At 44.5% G+C, this 22542-nt stretch overlaps 1 protein-coding gene across 4 annotated transcripts in view; it reads right to left on the reverse strand.

Annotated features, from left to right (window-relative positions):
• The window catches only part of CYLD (CYLD lysine 63 deubiquitinase), a 130140-nt gene that overhangs the window by 91337 nt on the left and 16261 nt on the right, over window positions 1-22542 (reverse strand). For 3 of the 4 annotated variants that reach the window (XM_030204333.1, XM_030204332.1, XM_030204335.1), the window contains exons 2-4: window positions 15920-16586; window positions 14164-14466; window positions 12545-12650 (exon numbers count right to left, since the gene is read on the reverse strand). In XM_030204333.1, coding sequence (XP_030060193.1) covers window positions 12545-12650; window positions 14164-14466; window positions 15920-16429 — 919 coding nt within the window. In that variant the 5' untranslated portion in view covers window positions 16430-16586. The remainder of the gene's footprint in view (window positions 1-12544; window positions 12651-14163; window positions 14467-15919; window positions 16587-22542) is intronic. The other variant, XM_030204334.1, reaches the window with a different exon arrangement.

Consider the following 22542-nt stretch of genomic DNA (forward strand, 5'->3'; position numbering starts at 1 on the left):
TGTTTCTCTCAACCTCTAATACCTCTTTTGGACATCTTCAAGAAGAGGGCTTATGATCGGGCCCAGGTACTGCAGACACCAACTATGAGTGTCCATAAGGGGCACAATCCTGTTGCACTTGGTGCACTTCTTAAACCACTGGAGTTTTAAGAACATGTCTGCAAAAATAGCCAAGGCGAAATCAAAACAGCATGATTGTGAAACAAAGACCTTGACTGGGAAGCTTGAGGCCTTAAAGGAACCTGGTGAGCAGTGGAAAATAAAGAAAAGTTTTAAAAATGACAAAAGCCCAACTTTAAAAAAAATCAAAACAGCAAGACTGTGAAACAGAGAACAGAGACCCTAATCGGAAGCTTGAGGCCTTAAGGGGGCCTGGTGAGCTGTGGAAAATAAAGAAAACTTTTTAAAATGCCGAAAGCCTGACTAAAAAAATAATAATAATAAAATAAAATAAGTGAGAGGGTTCTGGCCCCAAAAGACACTGACACACACTCTTACACAAATAGAAGATTGTTTTCAATAAGAGCAGACTGCCACAAACAAACAAACAAACAAAAAAAGACGTAAGCAGAGGGGAGACACTGACAACGATGGCAGGAAGATGTGCGTATGTGCGATGAGGCACTTCCAAGCACTTCTAGAAGAGAACACTGGGGAGCGTCTCTGTGCTGGTCTCCATCAGTGACATCACCCATCAGTAAGAATATTCTTCATCCTGCTTATCCTTGGAGATAACAGTACTTTGTGCACTGAAAAGCATTTTGTGAAAAATTGCCCAATAAGATGCATAGACAAGCTACAATTATGCAAATACTTTTTAACAATATTTTACCTGTTCCTAGAGGGTGGGGTCTGGATGGCGACAAATATGTACTTTTCTATTTTCAGAAGTGCATGCATTTTTTCAATTTAAAAAAAAAAGTATCCACAGGACAAGGAGCTGCATGCCCATACTTTTTTCTTGGAAAATTTCAAAAGAGCATCTGTATTTTATGCTGAAAATGTACATGAAGTCCATAGGTAAAAATTATTTGTGAACTTTGCACACAAGTGGACAGTATGAATATTGACGTGTTTAAAAAAAAAATCAAAACAAAAATAGAATATAAGAAAAAGTGGGTAAGCAATTGGCTCTAAACTGTTTCAAAATTATACCAAAAAGTTAACATATTTTGTAGAAGTATTCATTTAATTCAGTAAGCCTTCAACCCAAACCAGAAAAAAAGAAAAAGGAAAACATTCACATGAAAAAGTACGAGACCACGGACCCTTTCAGGCTACAGCACAACCGAATTAAGGGGATTTCCAATAGTTTGCTTGTTTCTGCTCATTAAACCGTATATTATTGAATTTTTCTGTCTGTGGGCATGGCAAAGGTGCAAAGCAGGTGTGGAAGCATTAGCCAGCTAGCACGTTACATTTACTGCGCTAACGCAGAATTAACAAGGCACCAATTACAGTCTCCTAAATAGGGGGCACTAAGTGCCAGATTCTATGTATGGCACCTGAAAAATTTGCATGGTAAGAAAATACACCTAGGCATATTCTCTAACGTATGCTTAAATTTTATACAATAGGCTTAAATTTCCACATGGTATATAGAATACGCCGAGTGCCTCCCTATGCAACCAAATTTAGTTGCGTCCATTTAGGCCATGTTTTACGTGGCAAAAATCTCCACACCTAAATTAGGCACAGAGTGGGTGTAATTTATAATAATGCACATAGATTTTAGAAACGCCCACACCCACCCCCTTTTCAAATATGCAACTTAGAATTTAGGCACATCACAGATTATAATTAGCGAGTTGTGAGCGTACATCTTAATGCCAATTAGTGCTAATTGCTTAACATCCAATTAACAGCACTGATTAGCTACTTAACCAATTAAGTTACACACAGTATTGTAGAAAACACTTTCCTTTCCGCGTAGAAATTAAGGCGCAATATATAGATTTGGGGGGGTGCTTCAGTGTTAACTGGTCACAGGTAACACGCGTTAACCTAAATGTTAACATACGACATGCAATAAAAAATTGGAATGCCCTTTCTTGACGCAGAGTTATTACCTATTGCTTACTTGCCACATGTTAAAATTCTGCATTACAGCATATCAAGCCCAAAACGTAACACACTTCAATAGAAGGGCCCCTACGTTTTCCTGTAAAAGCTCTAGTTAGGCTTTCTAGTCTTACCAGATATCAGACATAAAAAAAGCATAACAGAAGATGAGCTATTCCCTTGAAAAGCTATTTTAACTACCTTTTTTTGAGAAGCCAACAGCACGCTCAAAAATACTGAGATATTTATGTGAAGGGGTCACTGCAATTCAAATACTGCTAGACAGAGAGATGTCTAAATGAGAAGTGCTCTTCTTGGCTGCCAAGTCGACATTCCTGCATAATTCATTCAAGGAATCCACAATCTACTGCTTGTGACATCAGAGTCACATGCTTGCCAGAACTGTGACATCACTCAAAGTAATCTGATAGAAAGCAACAGGCTAATAAGCGAGAAAGTTTAATGACAGGAGATGGCATGAGCCTACCTGGTCCATTCTGTGGGCTGAAACCAGTAGGTGGAGCTTTCCTCCATATTGAGGGACGCAAAACATTCACAGACATGAAAACAGCAGCAAACTTGTGCGGTTTCTATTGTTTTATTAAACCTCCTTGGTTTTGCATTCTTTATGATAGGAAGGGATCGGTGGGGGGAGGAGTTTGAAAGATCTGTGAAGGGGGGAGGGTTATATTCAAAATGTTGTTGTCAGTGCTCATTGTGGTTTTCAGTGCTGCACTATGTGCCTTTATTTTTGCTTATGCGGACAATAAAAATATTTCTATATAAAAACAATAGCAAATGCTTATGACTGCCTAGGTGTGGATTTTGACAGATTTTTTATTTGAAAGCTTCTCATATTTACATTTGTATCATGAAATGAAATTGAAAATCACTAAAACAGCATAAAAATTATTGTAGCTAGTAGAAAGCGAATGCTACATACCTGTAGAAGGTATTCTCCGAGGACAGCAGGCTGATTGTTCTCACTGATGGGTGACGTCCACGGCAGCCCCTCCAATCGGAAACTTCACTAGCAAAGTCCTTTGCTAGCCCTCGCGCGCCCGCGCGCACCGCGCATGCGCGGCCGTCTTCCCGCCCGAAACCGGCTCGAGCCGGCCAGTCCAGTATGTAGCAAGACAATACACTTCAAGGGAAGACACAACTCCAAAGGGGAGGCGGGCGGGTTTGTGAGAACAATCAGCCTGCTGTCCTCGGAGAATACCTTCTACAGGTATGTAGCATTCGCTTTCTCCGAGGACAAGCAGGCTGCTTGTTCTCACTGATGGGGTATCCCTAGCCCCCAGGCTCACTCAAAACAACAACATTGGTCAATTGGGCCTCGCAACGGCGAGGACATAACTGAGATTGACCTAAAAAATTTACCAACTAACTGAGAGTGTAGCCTGGAACAGAACAAACAGGGCCCTCGGGGGGTGGAGTTGGATCCTAAAGCCCAAACAGGTTCTGAAGAACTGACTGCCCGAACCGACTGTCACGTCGGGTATCCTGCTGCAGGCAGTAATGAGATGTGAATGTGTGGACAGATGACCACGTCGCAGCTTTGCAAATTTCCTCCATGGTGGCTGACTTCAAGTGGGCTACCGACGCTGCCATGGCTCTAACATTATGAGCCGTGACATGACCCTCAAGAGCCAGCCCAGCCTGGGCGTAAGTGAAGGAAATGCAATCTGCTAGCCAATTGGATATGGTGCGTTTCCCTACAGCCACTCCCCTCTTGTTGGGATCAAAAGAAACAAACAATTGGGCGGACTGTCTGTGGGGCTGTGTCCGCTCCAGATAGAAGGCCAATGCTCTCTTGCAGTCCAATGTGTGCAGCTGACGTTCAGCAGGGCAGGAATGAGGACGGGGAAAGAATGTTGGCAAGACAATTGACTGGTTCAGATGGAACTCCGACACAACCTTTGGCAGAAACTTAGGGTGAGTGCGGAGGACTACTCTGTTGTGATGAAATTTGGTGTAAGGGGCCTGGGCTACCAGGGCCTGAAGCTCACTGACTCTACGAGCCGAGGTAACTGCCACCAAGAAAATGACCTTCCAGGTCAAGTACTTCGGATGGCAGGAATTCAGTGGCTCGAAAGGAGGTTTCATCAGCTGGGTGAGAACGACATTGAGATCCCATGACACTGTAGGAGGCTTGACAGGGGGCTTTGACAAAAGCAAACCTCTCATGAAGCGAACAACTAAAGGCTGTCCTGAGATCGGCTTACCTTCCACTTGGTAATGGTATGCACTGATTGCACTAAGGTGAACCCTTACGGAGTTGGTCTTCAGACCAGACTCAGACAAGTGGAGAAGGTATTCAAGCAGGGTCTGGGGATCTAGGGCCTTGCTGTCACACCAGACGGCAAACCTCCTCCAATGAAAGAAGTAACTTCTCTTAGTGGAGTCTTTCCTGGAAGCAAGCAAGATGCGGGAGACACCCTCTGGCAGACCCAAAGAGGCAAAGTCTACGCCCTCAACATCCAGGCCGTGAGAGCCAGGGACTGGAGGTTGGGATGCAGCAGAGCCCCTTCGTCCTGCGTGATGAGGGTCGGAAAACACTCCAATCTCCACGGTTCTTCGGAGGATAACTCCAGAAGAAGAGGGAACCAGATCTGACGCGGCCAAAAGGGAGCAATCAGAATCATGGTGCCTCGGTCTTGCTTGAGTTTCAACAAAGTCTTCCCCACCAGAGGAATGGGAGGATAAGCATACAGCAGACCTTCCCCCCAATCCAGGAGGAAGGCATCCGACGCCAGTCTGCCGTGGGCCTGAAGCCTGGAACAGAACTGAGGGACCTTGTGGTTCACTTGAGATGCGAAGAGATCCACCAGGGGGGTGCCCCACGCCTGGAAGATCTGTCGCACCACACGGGAATTGAGCGACCACTCGTGAGGTTGCATAATCCTGCTCAACCTGTCGGCCAGACTGTTGTTTACGCCTGCCAGATATGTGGCTTGGAGCACCATGCCTTGACGGCGAGCCCAGAGCCACATGCTGACGGCTTCCTGACACAGGGGGCGAGATCCGGTGCCCCCCTGCTTGTTGACATAGTACATGGCAACCTGATTGTCTGTCTGAATTTGGATAATTTGGTGGGACAGCCGATCTCTGAAAGCCTTCAGAGCGTTCCAGATCGCTCGCAACTCCAGAAGATTGATCTGTAGATCGCTTTCTTGGAGGGACCACCTTCCTTGGGTGTGAAGCCCATCGACATGAGCTCCCCATCCCAGGAGAGACGCATCCGTGGTCAGCACTTTTTGAGGCTGAGGAATTTGGAAGGGACGTCCCAGAGTCAAATTGGAGCAAATCGTCCACCAATACAGGGATTCGAGAAAACTCGTGGACAGGTGGATCACGTCCTCTAGACCCCCGGCGGCCTGATACCACTGGGAGGCTAGGGTCCATTGAGCAGATCTCATGTGAAGGCGGGCCATGGGAGTCACATGAACTGTGGAAGCCATGTGGCCCAGCAATCTCAACATCTGCCGAGCTGTGATCTGCTGGGACGCTCGCACCCGCGAGACGAGGGACAACAAGTTGTTGGCCCTCGCCTCTGGGAGATAGGCGCGAGCCGTCCGAGAATCCAGCAGGGCTCCGATGAATTCGAGTTTCTGCACTGGGAGAAGATGGGACTTTGGGTAATTTATCACAAACCCCAGTAGCTCCAGGAGGCGAATAGTCATCTGCATGGACTGCAGGGCTCCTGCCTCGGATGTGTTCTTCACCAGCCAATCGTCGAGATATGGGAACACGTGCACCCCCAGCCTGCGAAGCGCCGCTGCTACCACAGCTAGGCACTTTGTGAACACCCTGGGCGCAGAGGCGAGCCCAAAGGGTAGCACACAGTACTGGAAGTGGCGTGCGCCCAGCTGAAATCGCAGATACTGTCTGTGAGCTGGCAGTATCGGGATGTGTGTGTAGGCATCCTTCAAGTCCAGAGAGCATAGCCAATCGTTTTGCTGAATCATGGGGAGAAGGGTGCCCAGGGAAAGCATCCTGAACTTTTCTTTTACGAGATATTTGTTCAGGGCCCTTAGGTCTAGGATGGGACGCATCCCCCCTGTTTTCTTTTCCACAAGGAAGTACCTGGAATAGAACCCCAGCCCTTCTTGCCCGGATGGCACGGGCTCGACCGCATTGGCGCTGAGAAGGGCGGAGAGTTCCTCTGCAAGTACCTGCTTGTGCTGGAAGCTGTAGGACTGAGCTCCCGGTGGACAATTTGGAGGTTGAGAGGCCAAATTGAGGGTGTATCCTTGCCGGACTATTTGGAGAACCCACTGATCGGAGGTTATAAGAGGCCACCTTTGGTGAAAAGCTTTCAACCTCCCTCCGACAGGCAGGTCGCCCGGCACTGACACTTGGATGTCGGCTATGCTCTGCTGGAGCCAGTCAAAAGCTCGCCCCTTGCTTTTGCTGGGGAGCCGCGGGGCCTTGCTGATTCGCACGCTGCTGACGAGAGCGAGCGCGCTGGGGCTTAGCCTGGGCCGCAGGCTGTCGGGAAGGAGGATTGTACCTACGCTTGCCAGAAGTATAGGGAACAGTCTTCCTTCCCCCGAAAAATCGTCTACCTGTAGAGGTAGAAGCTGAAGGCTGCCGGCGGGCGAACTTGTCGAATGCGGTGTCCCGCTGGTGGAGAGACTCTACCACCTGCTCGACTTTTTCGCCAAAAATGTTATCCGCCCGGCAAGGCAAGTCCGTAATCCGCTGCTGGATTCTATTCTCCAGGTCGGCGGCACGCAGCCATGAGAGCCTGCGCATCACCACACCTTGAGCAGCGGCCCTGGACGCAACATCAAAAGTGTCATAAACTCCTCTGGCCAGGAATTTTCTGCACGCCTTCAGCTGCCTGACCACCTCCTGAAAAGGCTTGGCTTGCTCAGGGGGAAGAGCATCAACCAAGCCCGCCAACTGCCGCACATTATTCCGCATGTGTATGCTCGTGTAGAGCTGGTAAGACTGGATCTTGGACACGAGCATAGAGGAATGGTAGGCCTTCCTCCCAAAGGAGTCTAAGGTTCTAGCGTCCTTGCCCGGGGGCGCCGAAGCATGTTCCCTAGAACTCTTAGCCTTCTTTAGGGCCAAATCCACAACTCCAGAGTCATGAGGCAACTGAGTGCGCATCAGCTCTGGGTCCCCATGGATCCGGTACTGGGACTCGATCTTCTTGGGAATGTGGGGATTAGTTAATGGCTTGGTCCAGTTCGCAAGCAATGTCTTCTTCAGGACATGGTGCAAGGGAACAGTGGACGCTTCCTTAGGTGGAGAAGGATAGTCCAGGAGCTCAAACATTTCAGCCCTGGGCTCGTCCTCCACAACCACCGGGAAGGGGATGGCCGTAGACATCTCCCGGACAAAGGAGGCAAAAGACAGACTCTCGGGAGGAGAAAGCTGTCTCTCAGGAGAGGGAGTGGGATCAGACGGAAGACCCTCAGACTCCTCGTCAGAGAAATATCTGGGATCTTCCTCTTCCTCCCACGAGGCCTCACCCTCGGTGTCAGACACAAGTTCACGGACCTGTGTCTGCAACCTCGCCCTGCTCGACTCCGTGGAACCCCGTCCACGATGGGGGCGTCGAGAGGTAGACTCCCTCGCCCGCATCGGCGAAGCTCCCTCCGCCGACGTAGTCGGGGAGCCTTCCTGGGAGGTGGCCGCGGTCGGTACCGCACGCGGTACCGACGTCGGGGACCTCAACCTGGGCGATGGGCCAGCCGGCGCCACGCTCGACGGTACCGGTGGCGCAAGCACCGCCGGTACCGGAGGGGTAGGGCGCAACAGCTCTCCCAGAATCTCTGGGAGAACGGCCCGGAGGCTCTCGTTTAGAGCGGCTGCAGAGAAAGGCTGAGAGGTCGATGCAGGCGTCGACGTCAGTACCTGTTCCGGGCGTGGAGGCTGTTCCGGGCTGTCCAGAGCGGAGCGCATCGACACCTCCTGAACAGAGGGTGAGCGGTCCTCTCGGTGCCGATGCCTGCTGGGTGCCGAATCCCTCGGCGACCCAGAGCTCTCGGTGCCGACACGGGGAGGAGACCGGTGTCGATGCTTCTTCGATTTCTTCCGAAGCATGTCACCGGAGCTCCCCGGCACCGACGAGGAGGACGTCGAATCCATCCGTCGCTTCCTCGGGGCCGAGACTGAAGGAGGTCGATCTCGGGGGGGCTGTACCGCAGGAGCCCTCAGGGTAGGCGGAGACCCACCCGAGGGCTCACCGCCACCAGCAGGGGAATGGACAGCCCTCACCTGCACTCCACCCGATGCACCACCGTCCGACGACATCAGCAGACGAGGTCCTGGTACCACCGACGTCGATGCAGCTATCCGATGTCTCGGCGCCGATGCAGAGGCCCGATGCCTCGATGCACTCGATGCAGGGGCGGCCGAGGAAGATGGTCTGGACGCTGACGACGTCGATGCACTCGAAGATCCCGGTGCCGATGCCGACGAAGAGCCCGAGAACAACACGTTCCACTGGGCTAGTCTCGCTACCTGAGTCCGCCTTTGAAGCAGGGAACACAGACTGCAGTTCTGAGGGCGGTGCTCGGCCCCCAGACACTGAAGACACGACGAGTGTCGATCAGTGAGCGAGATAACCCGGGCGCACTGGGTGCACTTCTTGAAGCCGCTGGAAGGCTTCGATGTCATGGGCGGAAAAATCACGCCGGCGAAATCAAAAGCCGAAATGGCGAAATTTGAAGCACCAAATTTAGAGGGAGAAAAAAATCTTGACCGAGGCCGAAAAGAGGCCTACCCCGACGACGAAAGAAAACTTACCGGGGCAAAAAAGCTGGAAGTACGGGGAGGATTTACACGAAACCCGGCGGGGGGTTTCCGGAGCACTTCCCGACTAGGACAAAGCTTTCCCGAAGGAAAAAAAACACGTTCAAAACAAATTGGACGCGCGAGGTCGACTTTCCGGGGCTCGACACGGCGAAAACACGACCGTACCGAGTGCGGACAAAAGAAGACTGGCCGGCTCGAGCCGGTTTCGGGCGGGAAGACGGCCGCGCATGCGCGGTGCGCGCGGGCGCGCGAGGGCTAGCAAAGGACTTTGCTAGTGAAGTTTCCGATTGGAGGGGCTGCCGTGGACGTCACCCATCAGTGAGAACAAGCAGCCTGCTTGTCCTCGGAGAAACAGCAGTAGTAAACTCTGTATTTTGTGCTCATTTTTCTACACTGTTCTATACAGTACAGTATAATACATGGACAAATTTCAGTGAGGATATCTTGTTTCCTGATGGGTTCATCTTAACTGCTGTAATCTGCCTTGGGAAGCCTGATGTTATAAAGATGGAATATATTGAAATTAAATGGAAGTAAAATAAACTCCTTTAAATGGAGCCCATGGAATTACATTTTCACTTCATCTCAGTTGTAAATGTTTACATTTTAAATACACAAATAGATTATTCTGTTTTGAGCATGTTTCAGGAAGAAATGGTTTTATAAGTCCAAATAATAAAAATATTTTGTGCCAAATTGTGAACTGATATTATATAAATAGGTTAGCCTAACAACCCATTAGATCCCACACAGCCCTGTTATGAGTCAGTGATAACTTTGCATCTTTTCTTTGCAGGCTGAGCTGAGAAACCAGAAGTAGATAAGCAGTTGTGTGCAGTGTATAAAATTATAGCCCTGTCCAGAATGTTTTAATATGTTGATTAGGGTATAATTCAATGTATTACACACAACTGCATTTTACTACATTTCTTGCCCTCCTGTTGTTTTTGTCCAGAAGTGCACAGATGTGTTCTAGGAAACCTCATTTGACTTTTTTAACTTGATTTTATATGTAATAGACACGACATGCAGCTACATTCTGTTAGTTGTGTGGCCCTGCATGAAGGTAGCTCTTTCCTCATTATACAATACCCGTCTTTTAAATAGTAATAACAAAAACCATCAAGCACATTTTTATAATAGACCACTGCATTCTACAAAACAAAAGGAGCATGTTCCCACATACCACCTTTCTCCTTTGATCCAAACCACAAGAAAAAAAAAAAAAGAAGATTTTTTAATGCTCCCAGGATTCAACCTAATTAAGGTTTAAAAAAAAAACCTTTGTAGTTAAAAATAAAAAAAAACTGTGAATGTTGAGCACCTGATTCTCATAACATTATGTCTGTTTTGGTGGTCCTTTACTAGGTAAAAACATCTCATCTCAGCACCAATACAACACGTGCCAGAGTGTCCCTATAACCAGCCCCTCGAAATGACACACTGATTACAATTGAGAAGTAATTACTACTCTAACCGATGTATGGTTATTCCATTCTGACAGTTCCTCTGTGTATATCCATATGCTGCATAAGACAAAATGTTTCTATAACTGAGTTTACATATAAATGCTAGCAACAAGGATGTAGCAGCGGATAGTTTGTTTTGCATCCACCAATATGGCGGCTCCACAGGAAGGGGTCGTCTTCAACTTTCTGACATCGTGCCATCTCCTATCTTAATCCAACCTCCTCACTAGTAAGGCGTCTGAATACTGCTGCTGACAGTGCTTTGAGGTTTATCAATTTAAACAGAGAGGCAAGCCAAAATGACATTAAAGTGGGAATTTAACTATGATCATTATATTATGAGATCTCACCAAACTACCATCCTGAAAAGCAACCTGAAGGTATAAAACATTCTGAATGCTATTCGACAGTTTAATTAAAAAAAAAAAGAAACAACATCCTTGTGCAGGTAAGGGTTGCTTTACTGCAAGTTCATGGGCTCTAGCACTGCTTCTAATCAGAGAGCAGCTCAGATTTTATTTATACAAACCTACAGGCCACAAATCCAATATTAGCCGATTTGTTGCAGTGTACAAAATTAAGTCACAATAAAATATCCGGTGTTCTGGTCCAACTTATCTTGTGCAAAGTTTAGAGATATCTGAAGAGAGGTATTCAAAGAAAATGGATTTACTGAAATTCTGTTCTCTCACTACTCGGGAGCCCACTACTTACATACATAGCACTATACAGAGAATCCATGCTCTATGGAGCTTATAGTCTAGTGAAGACCCATAGGAGATGTATTTCTTACAGAAAACATGGTTAAAATCAACAGGGATAGTTAGGGTTTAAAATATGAAAGCAGTCTTCTACTTCCTGGATTTACAGAACTGTCTATGGCTCATTGCAACATAAGTCAGATAAAAACAGGGAAAAGGATGAAGCACCATGTGCTTTTATATATAGATATCTAAATTTTCCCTTTCCATAAACTTGCAATCACAATTTCCCTCCCACGTGGCCCAGCCACTGCAGAGACAATGGTCCAATGAGGGGCATGGCATGTGTGTGCTCAAGTTACATGGCAGATGTTGCTATAATAGATGGCCAACACTGCCTTCTTCCCATCCCTTTTCTTCCTGACTGGGGTGGGGGTGGCAGAGGCTGTGAATACTGCATTACCACTCTCCTGTCTGCCTATGGAGCAGCAGCCAATTTCAGGAACTATGCACAGAGCCCTCAGTAGTCCATTTGGCTGGCTCTCTGTAGAATTTTTTGAAATAAAGCTTGTAAGTAACTAACGATTTATAAAGAAGCAGCTCTGCTGTACTTAGACTAAATGCAAAGGCTCCATCATTAGGAGGTTGATTGATTACTGTCCCTGAAAAGCTCTGTTTCACCCATGCCTTACATTTGTATTTTTTTTCTTTTTATCTAAAAAAAAAAAGGCAGAAACCAGTGAACAAAGCACATTTTAGAATCTAAACCATGGGCCTTTTGCTTCCATTAAAAATAGGTTTATTGCTTTATTTTCAAAAATGCATTTTGATTTGAAGTAGGCAGTAATTGGCACCTTCATTTTCAGTCACAGGAGGAAGGCTAAGGTGTGAAAGAGTATGGAAAGCAAATTACTCCCTCACCCATAGAGAAGGTTTCTTCAAAAAACAATGAAACCTGAACATGAGTCATTGCAAAGGAAGGTTTCAAAAATGCTAGTGTCCATACCACATTTGTTTGGACAAACTGAGGACTTCTGTTTCCAGCTATATAAACCATACATTTCAGAAGCACAACTGTTCACTTGGGGAGGGGGGGGGGGGGGGGAGAGACAAAAGGTTTCTAGACAACTGTGTTAATATCTGCTTACACAGCTAGCCTAAGGGAATACTCCATCCTAACACAAAATAGATCTACAATAAAAGGGAAGAAAAGTCTCACAGTGTGGCGCAGAGAAAGTGTTTCTACACAGCTATGAACAAGTTCAGACTAACAGTAATCAGTGCTCTGCAAAAGATCACTAGTTTAATTCCTAAGGCAACTTGGGATGGGGATTGTGTGGAGACAGCATTTTAGAACCATTGGAAGGACAGCAAGGAAGGATCTGTGGTCATCGTTCAAGGTTGACACCTAGCACTCAAATTTGGAGCCCTTGACTAAAAGGTTCCAAAAGATGCTCTGGTTATGGCCCCTGGCCCAGAACAACCATAGGCTCCCAGGTCACCAATACACCCAAATAATAATTAAGAGGCTCATACCTGGGATGATATCATTGATATGGAGAAGAAGGGTACTTTCAACACTGGCAAAGCTACAGAGCTGTATTCCATTGTATCTTCCATCCCAGTTTCCAATAGGATTATCCTGCAGAATTATAAAGTACACTTACAAATCTTCCTACACAATAAGCTCTACTTTATACACTGTCCCAATTACAACATTAAAAAAAAAACACCCATATGAATAAATGCATAGAAAAACTACCATTGTCAGCAGTGAAGGTGTCAGGCTACAGAGAAGATGCATACAGAAAGAAACAACTCCGACACATCTAGAAAAATATGTAAAGTTAACAAAGTTAGAGGCTGGCTCCATAGTTTAAACAAAGCACAGTCCATCAAGGTATAGAAGACTCAAGTTTTAAGTCTCCTACAGGACCAGCATACATAAGTTCCTAAGCAGGAAAGAAGATGTGGCACCCCTCATCCCTCTGGCCAATGAGCAGCATTGTGGATTAATCTTTAAGGAGACTTTACTCCACGCTACACACCAGTGAGGGTTTCTGTTTCACTGGTTCTGCCATCTGAGGTGAGGAAGTATCATAAAACAAGAAAAGATGAAAATAAAAATAAAGGGGTCTTTTTACTAAGCCACAGTAAAAAGTGGCCTGCGGTAGTGTGGGCATGTGTTTTTGACATGTACTGGGCCATTTTTTACTGCAGTTGGGAAAAAAGGCTCTTTTCAATGGGGGCAGTAAATGGCCATGTGCTAAAATTAAAAGTAGAACACGGGAAACAGAACGAACCAACTTCAAAATTACCGCTGGGTGGGCAGGCTAACCGGGCAGTAGTGTTGATTTGGCACACGCTACACACACACTATAGCCCTACTGCCGCTTTGTAAAAGGGCCCCAAACAGTACCAGATATTATAAGCACTCAATACATTCTCTTCTTCAAAATTTCTAAATCCATTCAGATACAGCCAAGGTCTCCTTCTATATGTAACCAAACAGATCAGAGGGTGTTACTTATAAAAACCAAAGATGGAAGTCTTTCATTGTGCCTTGATGAGTAACCAGCTCAGATTTTTTTTTTTTTTACATTTTCTGGATGAACCAGCATAATGCACATACTTGTCCTCAACAGCCTCAGATAATGACCTCTAAACTGAAGCAGTCAGAAAGGGTTCACCTTCTCTTAACAGAAGTGAAAAATTTCTCCTCCCTCAGGCACAGGTTCAGATCAAACTCCAAAAGAAGCTCATTTTTCCTCATTGCCAAGCATCAGGTATGTGTAGAGGACAAAAATTTTCAGTTCATTGGGCCTTTTCCCCTGATTTTCAAGTTTTTGTTTTTCAGTTTGTTTCACACAAACATTGTTAAATGTGCCGTAAAACTTTTTAGCATGCGCTGATCAACTTTGAATGTTTTGTTGTATCTCACACTGTAAGATATTTGTTGAAAGTGGCATGTTATAAATTCTTGAATTAAATTAACAATGTGATGTTAATTCATAGGTTAAGAAGTGTTAAAAATGATTTAGCATTTACTAAATAATTTTAAGGCACCCTGTCAAACCAAATTCACATGCCTACTATCCATACCCAATATGCAACTTATGCACCAAAAAAATATATCAGCGAGACAAATGTCTTACCATATCCACGCCAACAAAGTATCCAAGGCTTTCTTTCCCCGGCAAGACATCACAGAATATAACTGTCCCGAATTCCATGCCTTCTCCAATTTTCAAAGACACCCTGGAGTTAATGTCTAATGGTGGTATTTCTACCTGTGTTGCGTCTAGAGGAGATGCATAATCAGCCTCCAAATCCTCATCTTCTTCGTCACACAGCTCAAGTTTGTCCAAGCCAACGAATACGCCACATTCCTCATCACACCTGAAAAGCTGCTTCCCTTGATATGATCCATCAGTGAAGCCCTGACCACGACCTTCTTCCTGGTTTAATCAAAAATATAAACAATTAAATAAGGAAATAAAAAGGCTCCCCAGAAAGCAAGCAAATTATTTTGACAGAATACCAAACAATGGCTATTAACAAAATTTCCATTGTGATGGATTCCAGGGGGTGGAGAAGGAAGAAGAATGGAAAATGAGTAGTCGTCATCTCTGTAGGAGGAGCCCTTGCTTACTTAAGAGGTCCTTTTACAAAGGCACGCTGAAAAATGGCTTCCGGTAGTGTAGGCATGGGTTTTGGGTGTGCGCCAATCCATTTGTTAGACCAAATGTAAAAAAGGCCTCTTGTTTTCTTTAGACAAAAATGGACGTGGCAAGATCAAAATTGCCACGCATTCATTTTGGGTCTGAGACCTTACCGCCAGCCATAGACCTAGCAGTAAAGAATCTGGGCGGTAATGACCTATGCAAGTCAGAGGCCACTTGGCGTGCGGCAGAAAATAAAAAATATTTTGCGGACACACGCCAAAATTGAAATTACCGCAAGGGCCATGCGGTTACCAGGTGGTAACTCTAATTTGGTGCATGTTTGGCGCACATAGGCGCCTACACGGCTTAGTAAAAGGGGCCCTAAATGCAGTGCTGAAAGGTTCAGTCTCTTTTCCCTTTCTGTTCTTGGTCATGGAAAGAGACTTGTACGATCAAAGTATTTGTCCAATGGGAGGAGAAAGAGATGGGGCAAAAAAAAAAAAAAAAATCAATGCATTGGACACATCACAAATACCCCCTGATCCAGGTACAGGCATGTCTCAGCCGCCACCACCACCACTGCATGAATGCACACATGGGGAAAGATTTTAAAAGTAAAATTCAATAGATGTTTGGCCCAGTATTAAAATTACTTATCCAGATAAATGCCCCAGCTGGGTCCTATCCATGAATCTTCAACAGCTCTACATGGATAGTGCTGCAGAAAATTCTTACAGACTGCCTCGGCATTATCCAGATAGACAGCAAATGGGTGTTCTGCCTAACCCTATGAGTAGTTGGCGTTATTCAGCCACTATCCAGATAAAGTTAGGACTTCAAAAAAAAAAGCTGCCTAACTTAAACCTCTTAGCTATCCAAACAGCAACTGAATATCGCCACTATCCATACATCTAGTGCCAGTCACCACTGAATGCCTATATTCAGCATCGCCACCTTCTGCAGATAGCAGTACTGAAAATACATGAACATGGAGAATTTAAAATGCCAAAACCTGCATTTTAAACGCACAAAGCATAGCAATTAAACATTGACCTGATTGTTTTTAATCACATTTTTGAAAGACGCATGAATGTAAAACAGTTTGAAGCTAGTTTCAAACTTGTGTTAAATTTAACTATTTGTATACATAGATCCATGGATTTCATTAATGCAAATGTAATGGCCTTTGGCAGATACAGAATATTTCAAAACGAGGGCAAAGAATAAAAAATATATATATTCTTACCAGCAACTCCACACCAAACCACATCCCAGACAGAGATCTTTCTTGTAATAAAGGTCCTTTGTAACGCACAACTCCAGGAAACTGCTCATCTCCAGACCTCAGCAGCACTCTGACCGGGGAACCTACTTCTATCTGAAGTCCTTTACTTAATCGTCCTTTATTTTTAAACAGACTGTATCTTTCTTCACAATTAGTAATGGCCAGAAGCAACTCCGCTAGTTTCTCACTAATCTCTATAATATCCTTCTCATCCACTAACAAGAGAGCATGCGGTTGGTCCAAAAGCTTCAGTCCAATCTGAATTTTCTTGCCTTTAGAAGATGAGATACTCCTAGCATGTCCCATAGAAGAACGGTCTTGGAAATATTGTCCTATGCTGCCTTTCGGCACTTTCACCAGCTTTTGAGTTTGTTTGTCTATGACACTGCATTCTTGTGTAAGCAAGTAAAAAATACGCTCATCCCAATAGGCTGAAGTGTTTTTTTCTTGACTCCATAAGCCAGCATTCATTGTGCTGTAGCTTCAAAAGAGAAAGAATCATTTAACAAACTTGAGATGGCGGCAAAATGATGTGGTAGTAACCAAAGGTAATTCTGCCTGAGGATCTGGAATTTGAATCTGAAGATTCTGCACCCATTGTGTAGACAGATGAATCAGAGCAGACAGCCTAAAATATATAAGTAAAATTGAAATCCAACATGAGTTTGTAATCACAGTTCTCATCAGGTGTTTCTCTAAAGATTGCCATTTTATAAAAACAGTTTTTTGGTTGCCAAAATCTCTTCCTAATCAATGGACAAAGTTTAACTTAGGCAAAGTTCAATTCAGAGCCCACAATTATTATGACACAATAAAAATAACAAGCAATAGCTTGCAAAAATGTGCACATCCTTGTACATTTTCACATTCTCCAGTCTGAAAAATAAAATTCTAAATGCATTACAGTAGGAGTTGGTTTCACTATGAACCCTATTCTACATTTTCAACATGAAAGAATATTATTATCAAAACAGTAAACATAATTAAGAGTAGGAAACCAAAAATTTTAATTGCATATGCCTTTGTAACAATAACAACTTTGAGTTGTTTAGGGAAGTGTTTCAACCAAGTCCAGTCCTGGAGTACCCCTTGCCAGTTAGGTTTTCAGGATAACCACAATGAAGGCTTGAACTGGATTTGCATACACTGCCTCCATTATATGCAAATCTTTTCATGCAAGGGGGGGGCAGCGGGAAAGGTAGCAGTGCTGTAATTACAGTGTTAATTAAGTTGTAAGGAAGCAGAATATTTGCAAATGTTATTAAGGGCAATCTGATTACTAGCTTGAAAGGGTGTTTGATGCAGTCCCCCTAGATTCAAAACTATATTGAGAGGAAAGGTCCCACTTAACTTTCTTTCTTTCTGAGAAGTTCTGAGTGAAGAGGACACTTCTCTGGTTAAGTGAACATTAAATTTGCTCTGTGCTTTGGGAACTTAAAGATTGGAGTTTAAAGGAGGAATTGTAGGTTTATTGATATGCAGAATTTAAAAAAACAACACTGAAACAAACTATCAACTAGACTCCATACTCTCCCCCCACCCCCCCCCCAGTTTTAAAACTTGACCTTTGTAGAACAGTATTAACAGATGGCCTCTAGCAGACTAGAATGGGTGGGGGGTGCAGACAGTTGCACAGGAGCGCATGGTTCGGTGTGGAGTATCCTTGAAGGATACTATTGAAATAGAACATTAAGGGAATCCCAGTAGAGAGGTTTCAACAATGCTGAAAGTAAGCCAGGTGTGTTTTAATGAGAGAATAGGATAAAGAATGCACATTATCCTCTTCAACTTCTAAGCAGCTTGTATATACAAGGAAAAAACACAACTTGAAGTACCTGTATACAAATCTAGAAGACTAAAAAAAATAAGATGGGAGAGTTAGAGTATATAGCACTAAATGATAAGGTTGATATAATATGCATCTCAGAGACTTGGTGGAAAGTGAGCAATCAATGGGACACTGTGTTAACAGGGTATAAATTGTATTGCAATGATGAGAGGATCAAACTGGAGGGGCGGGTTGCGCTATATGTTAAAGAGGGAATTGAGTCAAATAAAATAAGCATTCCACATAAAACAGATAGAAGAGCAGAATCATTATGGATAGAAATACCATGTTTGAAGGGAAGGAATATTCTTGTAGGGATGTACTACCGTCCGCCAGGACAGAACAAAGACAAATGAAGAAATGAGATTAGTTAAGTTGGTAAATTGGACAACACTATAATAAAGTGTGATTTCAATTACCCCAATATTGACTGAATAAATGTTACAACAGAGATTGTTAGGGAGATAAAATTTCTAGATGTAATGAACTGCTTCTTGGAGCAACTGGTCCAGGAACCAACAAGAGGGGGAGCCATTTTGGATCTGGTCCATGGTAGCATGCAGAGTATAGTGCGAGAGGTGGCGATGTTGGGTCCCCTGGGAAACAGTGATGATAACATGATCAAGTTTGAGCTATCTGGGATGAACCCGCAAAGGAAATCTACTGTAGCTGCATTTAATTTTCGAAAAGGCAATTATAGTAAAAAAATGAGGAAAATGGTTGAAAAGCAGCTAAAAGGATACGCTGCTAAGGTTAGGACACTAAGGACCTTGTTTACTAAAGTTCACTAGCATTTTTAGCGTGTGCACAAAATTATCGTGCGCTGTGTAGGCACCCACAGGCTTAGTAAACAGGGCCCTAAGCCAAGAATGGATGTTATTCAAAAATACCATCTTGGAAGCACAGAGCAGATGCATTCCACATATCTGCAAAGGTGGAAAGAAAGCGACATCCAGCATGGTTAAATGGTGAAGTAAAAGAGGCTATTAAAGCCAAAATATTGTCCTTCAAAGAATGGAAAAAGGACCTAAATGCAAGATAGTTATAGGATTTTACATGAATAATTGCTGAACCTTGGATTAGAGGTAAAACTGTTGGGTGAGAAGATCTGCTAGTGAGCCAGCATGTCTTGGTCTTAGTGGAATTCAAGAGACCATTTGTGTCCTGCTAATACTGAGGGATAAAACAAGAAGGGATTTGACCACTGTAGCAGCTTCAAACTAGACCACCACCACCATGGAAACAGCTGATCTTGTCTCTATGCAGGATGCATGAGCTCTTTTACCCACAAAGAGGGAGAAATCCCCCAAACTTCAGTGATCCTGTTTAAGAAGCACAAGTTGGCTAAATTGGAAAAGGAAAATGAGAACTTGATGACAAAGCTAAAGGCACCAGTCTCAAGCCGATGAGAAATTCACTGACAGATACACGAAGGTAAATCATCAGAGTTTAAAACCCCCGTGGAATGGATGAGCAGTCCCACAGTTGGCCAAGGGCTTGCCAAGAGCAGAACAAGCATATGTGCACCATCCACTGAGCAAGAAGAATCTGTCCAAAAAGCAGCACAAGATTTGAGCTCAGTAGAGGGGAAAGTTTAACAAATGAGACACAATCACATTACTGTTATAGTAGAAAATTAATTTTAATAAATTTTGTTTCATTACAGATTTTGTTAAAACTTGATTAAGTTGCCAAAATTTGTAAGAAATTACTGTAGCAATGTTACTGTAACATCATTACTACCCAATACTGTCCTTAACTGAGCCACCTTAGGACACTTAGGGGCTCATTTTCAAAACACTTAGCCTTACAAAGTTCCATAGTAACCTATGGAACTTTGTAAGGCTAAGTGCTTTGAAAATACACCTCCTACTGTCTTTTTGATGAGTAACTCCATTATTGCGTTATGCTTAGGAGCATTATCCTACTGAAAGGTGAATCTTTTCCCCAATCCCAGGTTTTCTTCCAGGATCTACCTCAACTTTTCACTATCCATATTTCTTCAATCTTCAGAAACTTCCCTGATACTTGCTGTTCCATCCCCACAACATCATGCTTGCTCCGGCATGCTTTACTGTAGGGATTGTTTTAGCAGGATGATATTCTGTGTTTGTTTTACACCACACTTATCTCTTAACATTAAAACCGTCTCCTACATGCATGCAGGACCCTCCTAAGTATTTGCAAATGTGGCACATCAAATGACTTTTCATCAGCAGTAGTTTTCTTCTTGCCAACCTCCCATTTGTTGTGGTCCAGTCTCAGTCAGAGCCCTCTTCTTAAAAGGTATAATCTCAGACCTCAGAAAGGGTAACTAATTGAGCACCTGCCTTTACATGCCCCTTTGCATGGGTTAATGTACAGAATACTAGCACCAGGTGCATAACTACCTTCGAGCAAGCCCAGCAGAAAGCCCAGACATCCCCTGCCTGCTGCTTGACTAAGGTCTACAAGCCCCCCACCCCCGATCCAGTATTTCTCTTCCACTCTCCTGCCAATGATCGAGCATTTTTCTCCTTCTCTGAACCCCCCCCCCCCCCCTCCACGACATACCTTCAATTATATTGTACTGCTAGAGGTTGCTGGTAGCAGCAGCAGTGGTTTACCACCATTGCCTGCAACCGGCCCCGGAGCTTTCCCCTGAGGCATTCCGTCCCCTCTGACACGCCTTGCTTTTGCATGGGTGGAATGCATGAAAAAGGAATGTTCCAGAGCAGGGTGCAAGCAGTGGGTGTGAAATCCTGCTGCTTCTGGAGACCTTTAGTGGTAACGACAAATTAGAAGGTAGAAGTGGGAGAGGCAGGGCTTGCGAGAAAGGAAAGATTGTTTATTTAAAAACTTGCTAAACCACCCTTCCAACAAGGTGTACAAACTAAAATAAAGTCAGAAAAGAACACCCTAATCTAAAGAAAAGAATCACACAGATCAATCATACTAAGAATAAGAAAATAGAAACAGCAGCAAAGGTTATTCTAACAAGAGGTGCTGTAACTCGATCACAGGTCAACACGCCCAGTGAACTCAAAAATCAACTAAAACAAAAGGCCTGCTCAAACAAATACATTTTCAAAGCTTTCTTAAAGGGGCAACGAATATCACAGAGGAATGAATTCCACAGGTAGGGAGGCAAAAAGAAAACAGCGGAGTGTCTCCTAGATTCATAACATGCATTTCATGGAGAAGGAAGAACTAAACAGTGTGCATCTAAGGAGCAGAGTGCCTAGAAGGGGAATAGGGAATAATTAAATTTGCTAAGCAAGATGGAATACCAGAGAGAAGGGCCTTAAAGGCTAAACACAAAACCTTAAGCTGAAATTAGTTGACGGACTGGGAGCCAATGTAAAGATCTCAGTAAAGGTGTACAATGGTCAAAAAGGTTAGCGTTACAGAGGAAGAAAGCTGGACCCAGAGATGTAAGGGCTTGAGACTGCCACAGGGGCTGGGGATGGGAGAAGGGGACCGATATTCATAGATGATGGGGTGGAAGAAGGGGAATAATGTTGGCAGACAGTGGAGTGGCAGAAGGGGGCTCATACTAGGGATAGGAAAACAGTCTAATGCTAGGGCTGGGACGAGAGAGAGTTTGAAGCTAACACAGGACCCGGGGATGGGAGAAAGGGCATATGTTAAAGGATGGGGTGTAGAAGGGTTTCTGGTGCTGAGCCTGGAAAAGGGGGTCTGAAACTGATAGGGAAGCAGGTGAGAGAATGTGGTTGGGGCTTGGACATGGATCTAAGGCCTGATGCAGAGAGTGGGGATGGACAATGGGAGAAGTCAGAGAGTGAAGGGGCTCAGAGTGCAGGTAGAGAGGGAGAAGACAGAGCATGGAGTGGACTGGAGGGAAGGAGCGAGAATGGATGGAAAGAGAGAAGAAATGGTAAGAAGGGATCAGAATGGGGGAAGAGGGAGTAAGAAGGGAAAAAGATATGGAATGAGAAGAGGAAAAACCAGATGGAGGAAGAGGATGAGAAAAGGGAAGGTGTGAAGAAACTGGAGAAGGTGAAAAAGGGTTGAAAGGCACCAGAAAGGAACAGATGAAAGGGACAGATCTGAGAAGAGAATGAGGAAACTGGTTAGCAGGTAAGAGACAAAGAAAAGGGAGCGAGGTTGCCGGGGGAGGGGGATGTTTGAATGATAGATAATGAGCTAGGGTTGGTGAGAGAATGAGACTTGGAGGGAAAAATGAGGGCTGGGGAGATGTGAGAATGGAAGATGGAAAGCTCACAGATAGGTGAGATGTGAAGAAAAGGAAACTGAAGACAAGGGGTTGAGAAAAGAAGAGAATGAGGGATAAAAGTCTAGCTGCTTGGTAGAGAGGTCTAAAAGTGAGAAAGAAAAATAAGTAAGGAGAACAGTCAGTATCAGAGAGGAAAGGAAGACAGGAGAAAACGAGATCCTGGAAAAGAACTTCTATGAAGATGACATTAAAAAAGTTGAATGCAGAGGCGGAAATTTACAACGCTGATATTATATTTTACATGGTGCAGAAGGAAATACATTGGTTTCTCCAGTGTTGCATTGCATTCTGGGTGAAAGGGAATAGGACTTGATATACCGCCTTTTGGTATTTTTTGCAACTACACTCAAAGTGGTTTACATAGAATATACAGGTACTTATTTGTACCTAGGGCAATGGAGGATTAAGTGACTTGCCCAGAGTCACAAGGAGCACTAACCACTAGGCTACTCCTCCACTCAGATTTCACAGATTTCTATTTCTAATTTGTGCTTGCTTATTCTGTATTTGAGGTTCTGC

Source organism: Microcaecilia unicolor, chromosome 5 (assembly GCF_901765095.1).
Source record: "Microcaecilia unicolor chromosome 5, aMicUni1.1, whole genome shotgun sequence".
Classification (NCBI taxonomy): Eukaryota; Metazoa; Chordata; class Amphibia; order Gymnophiona; family Siphonopidae; genus Microcaecilia; species Microcaecilia unicolor.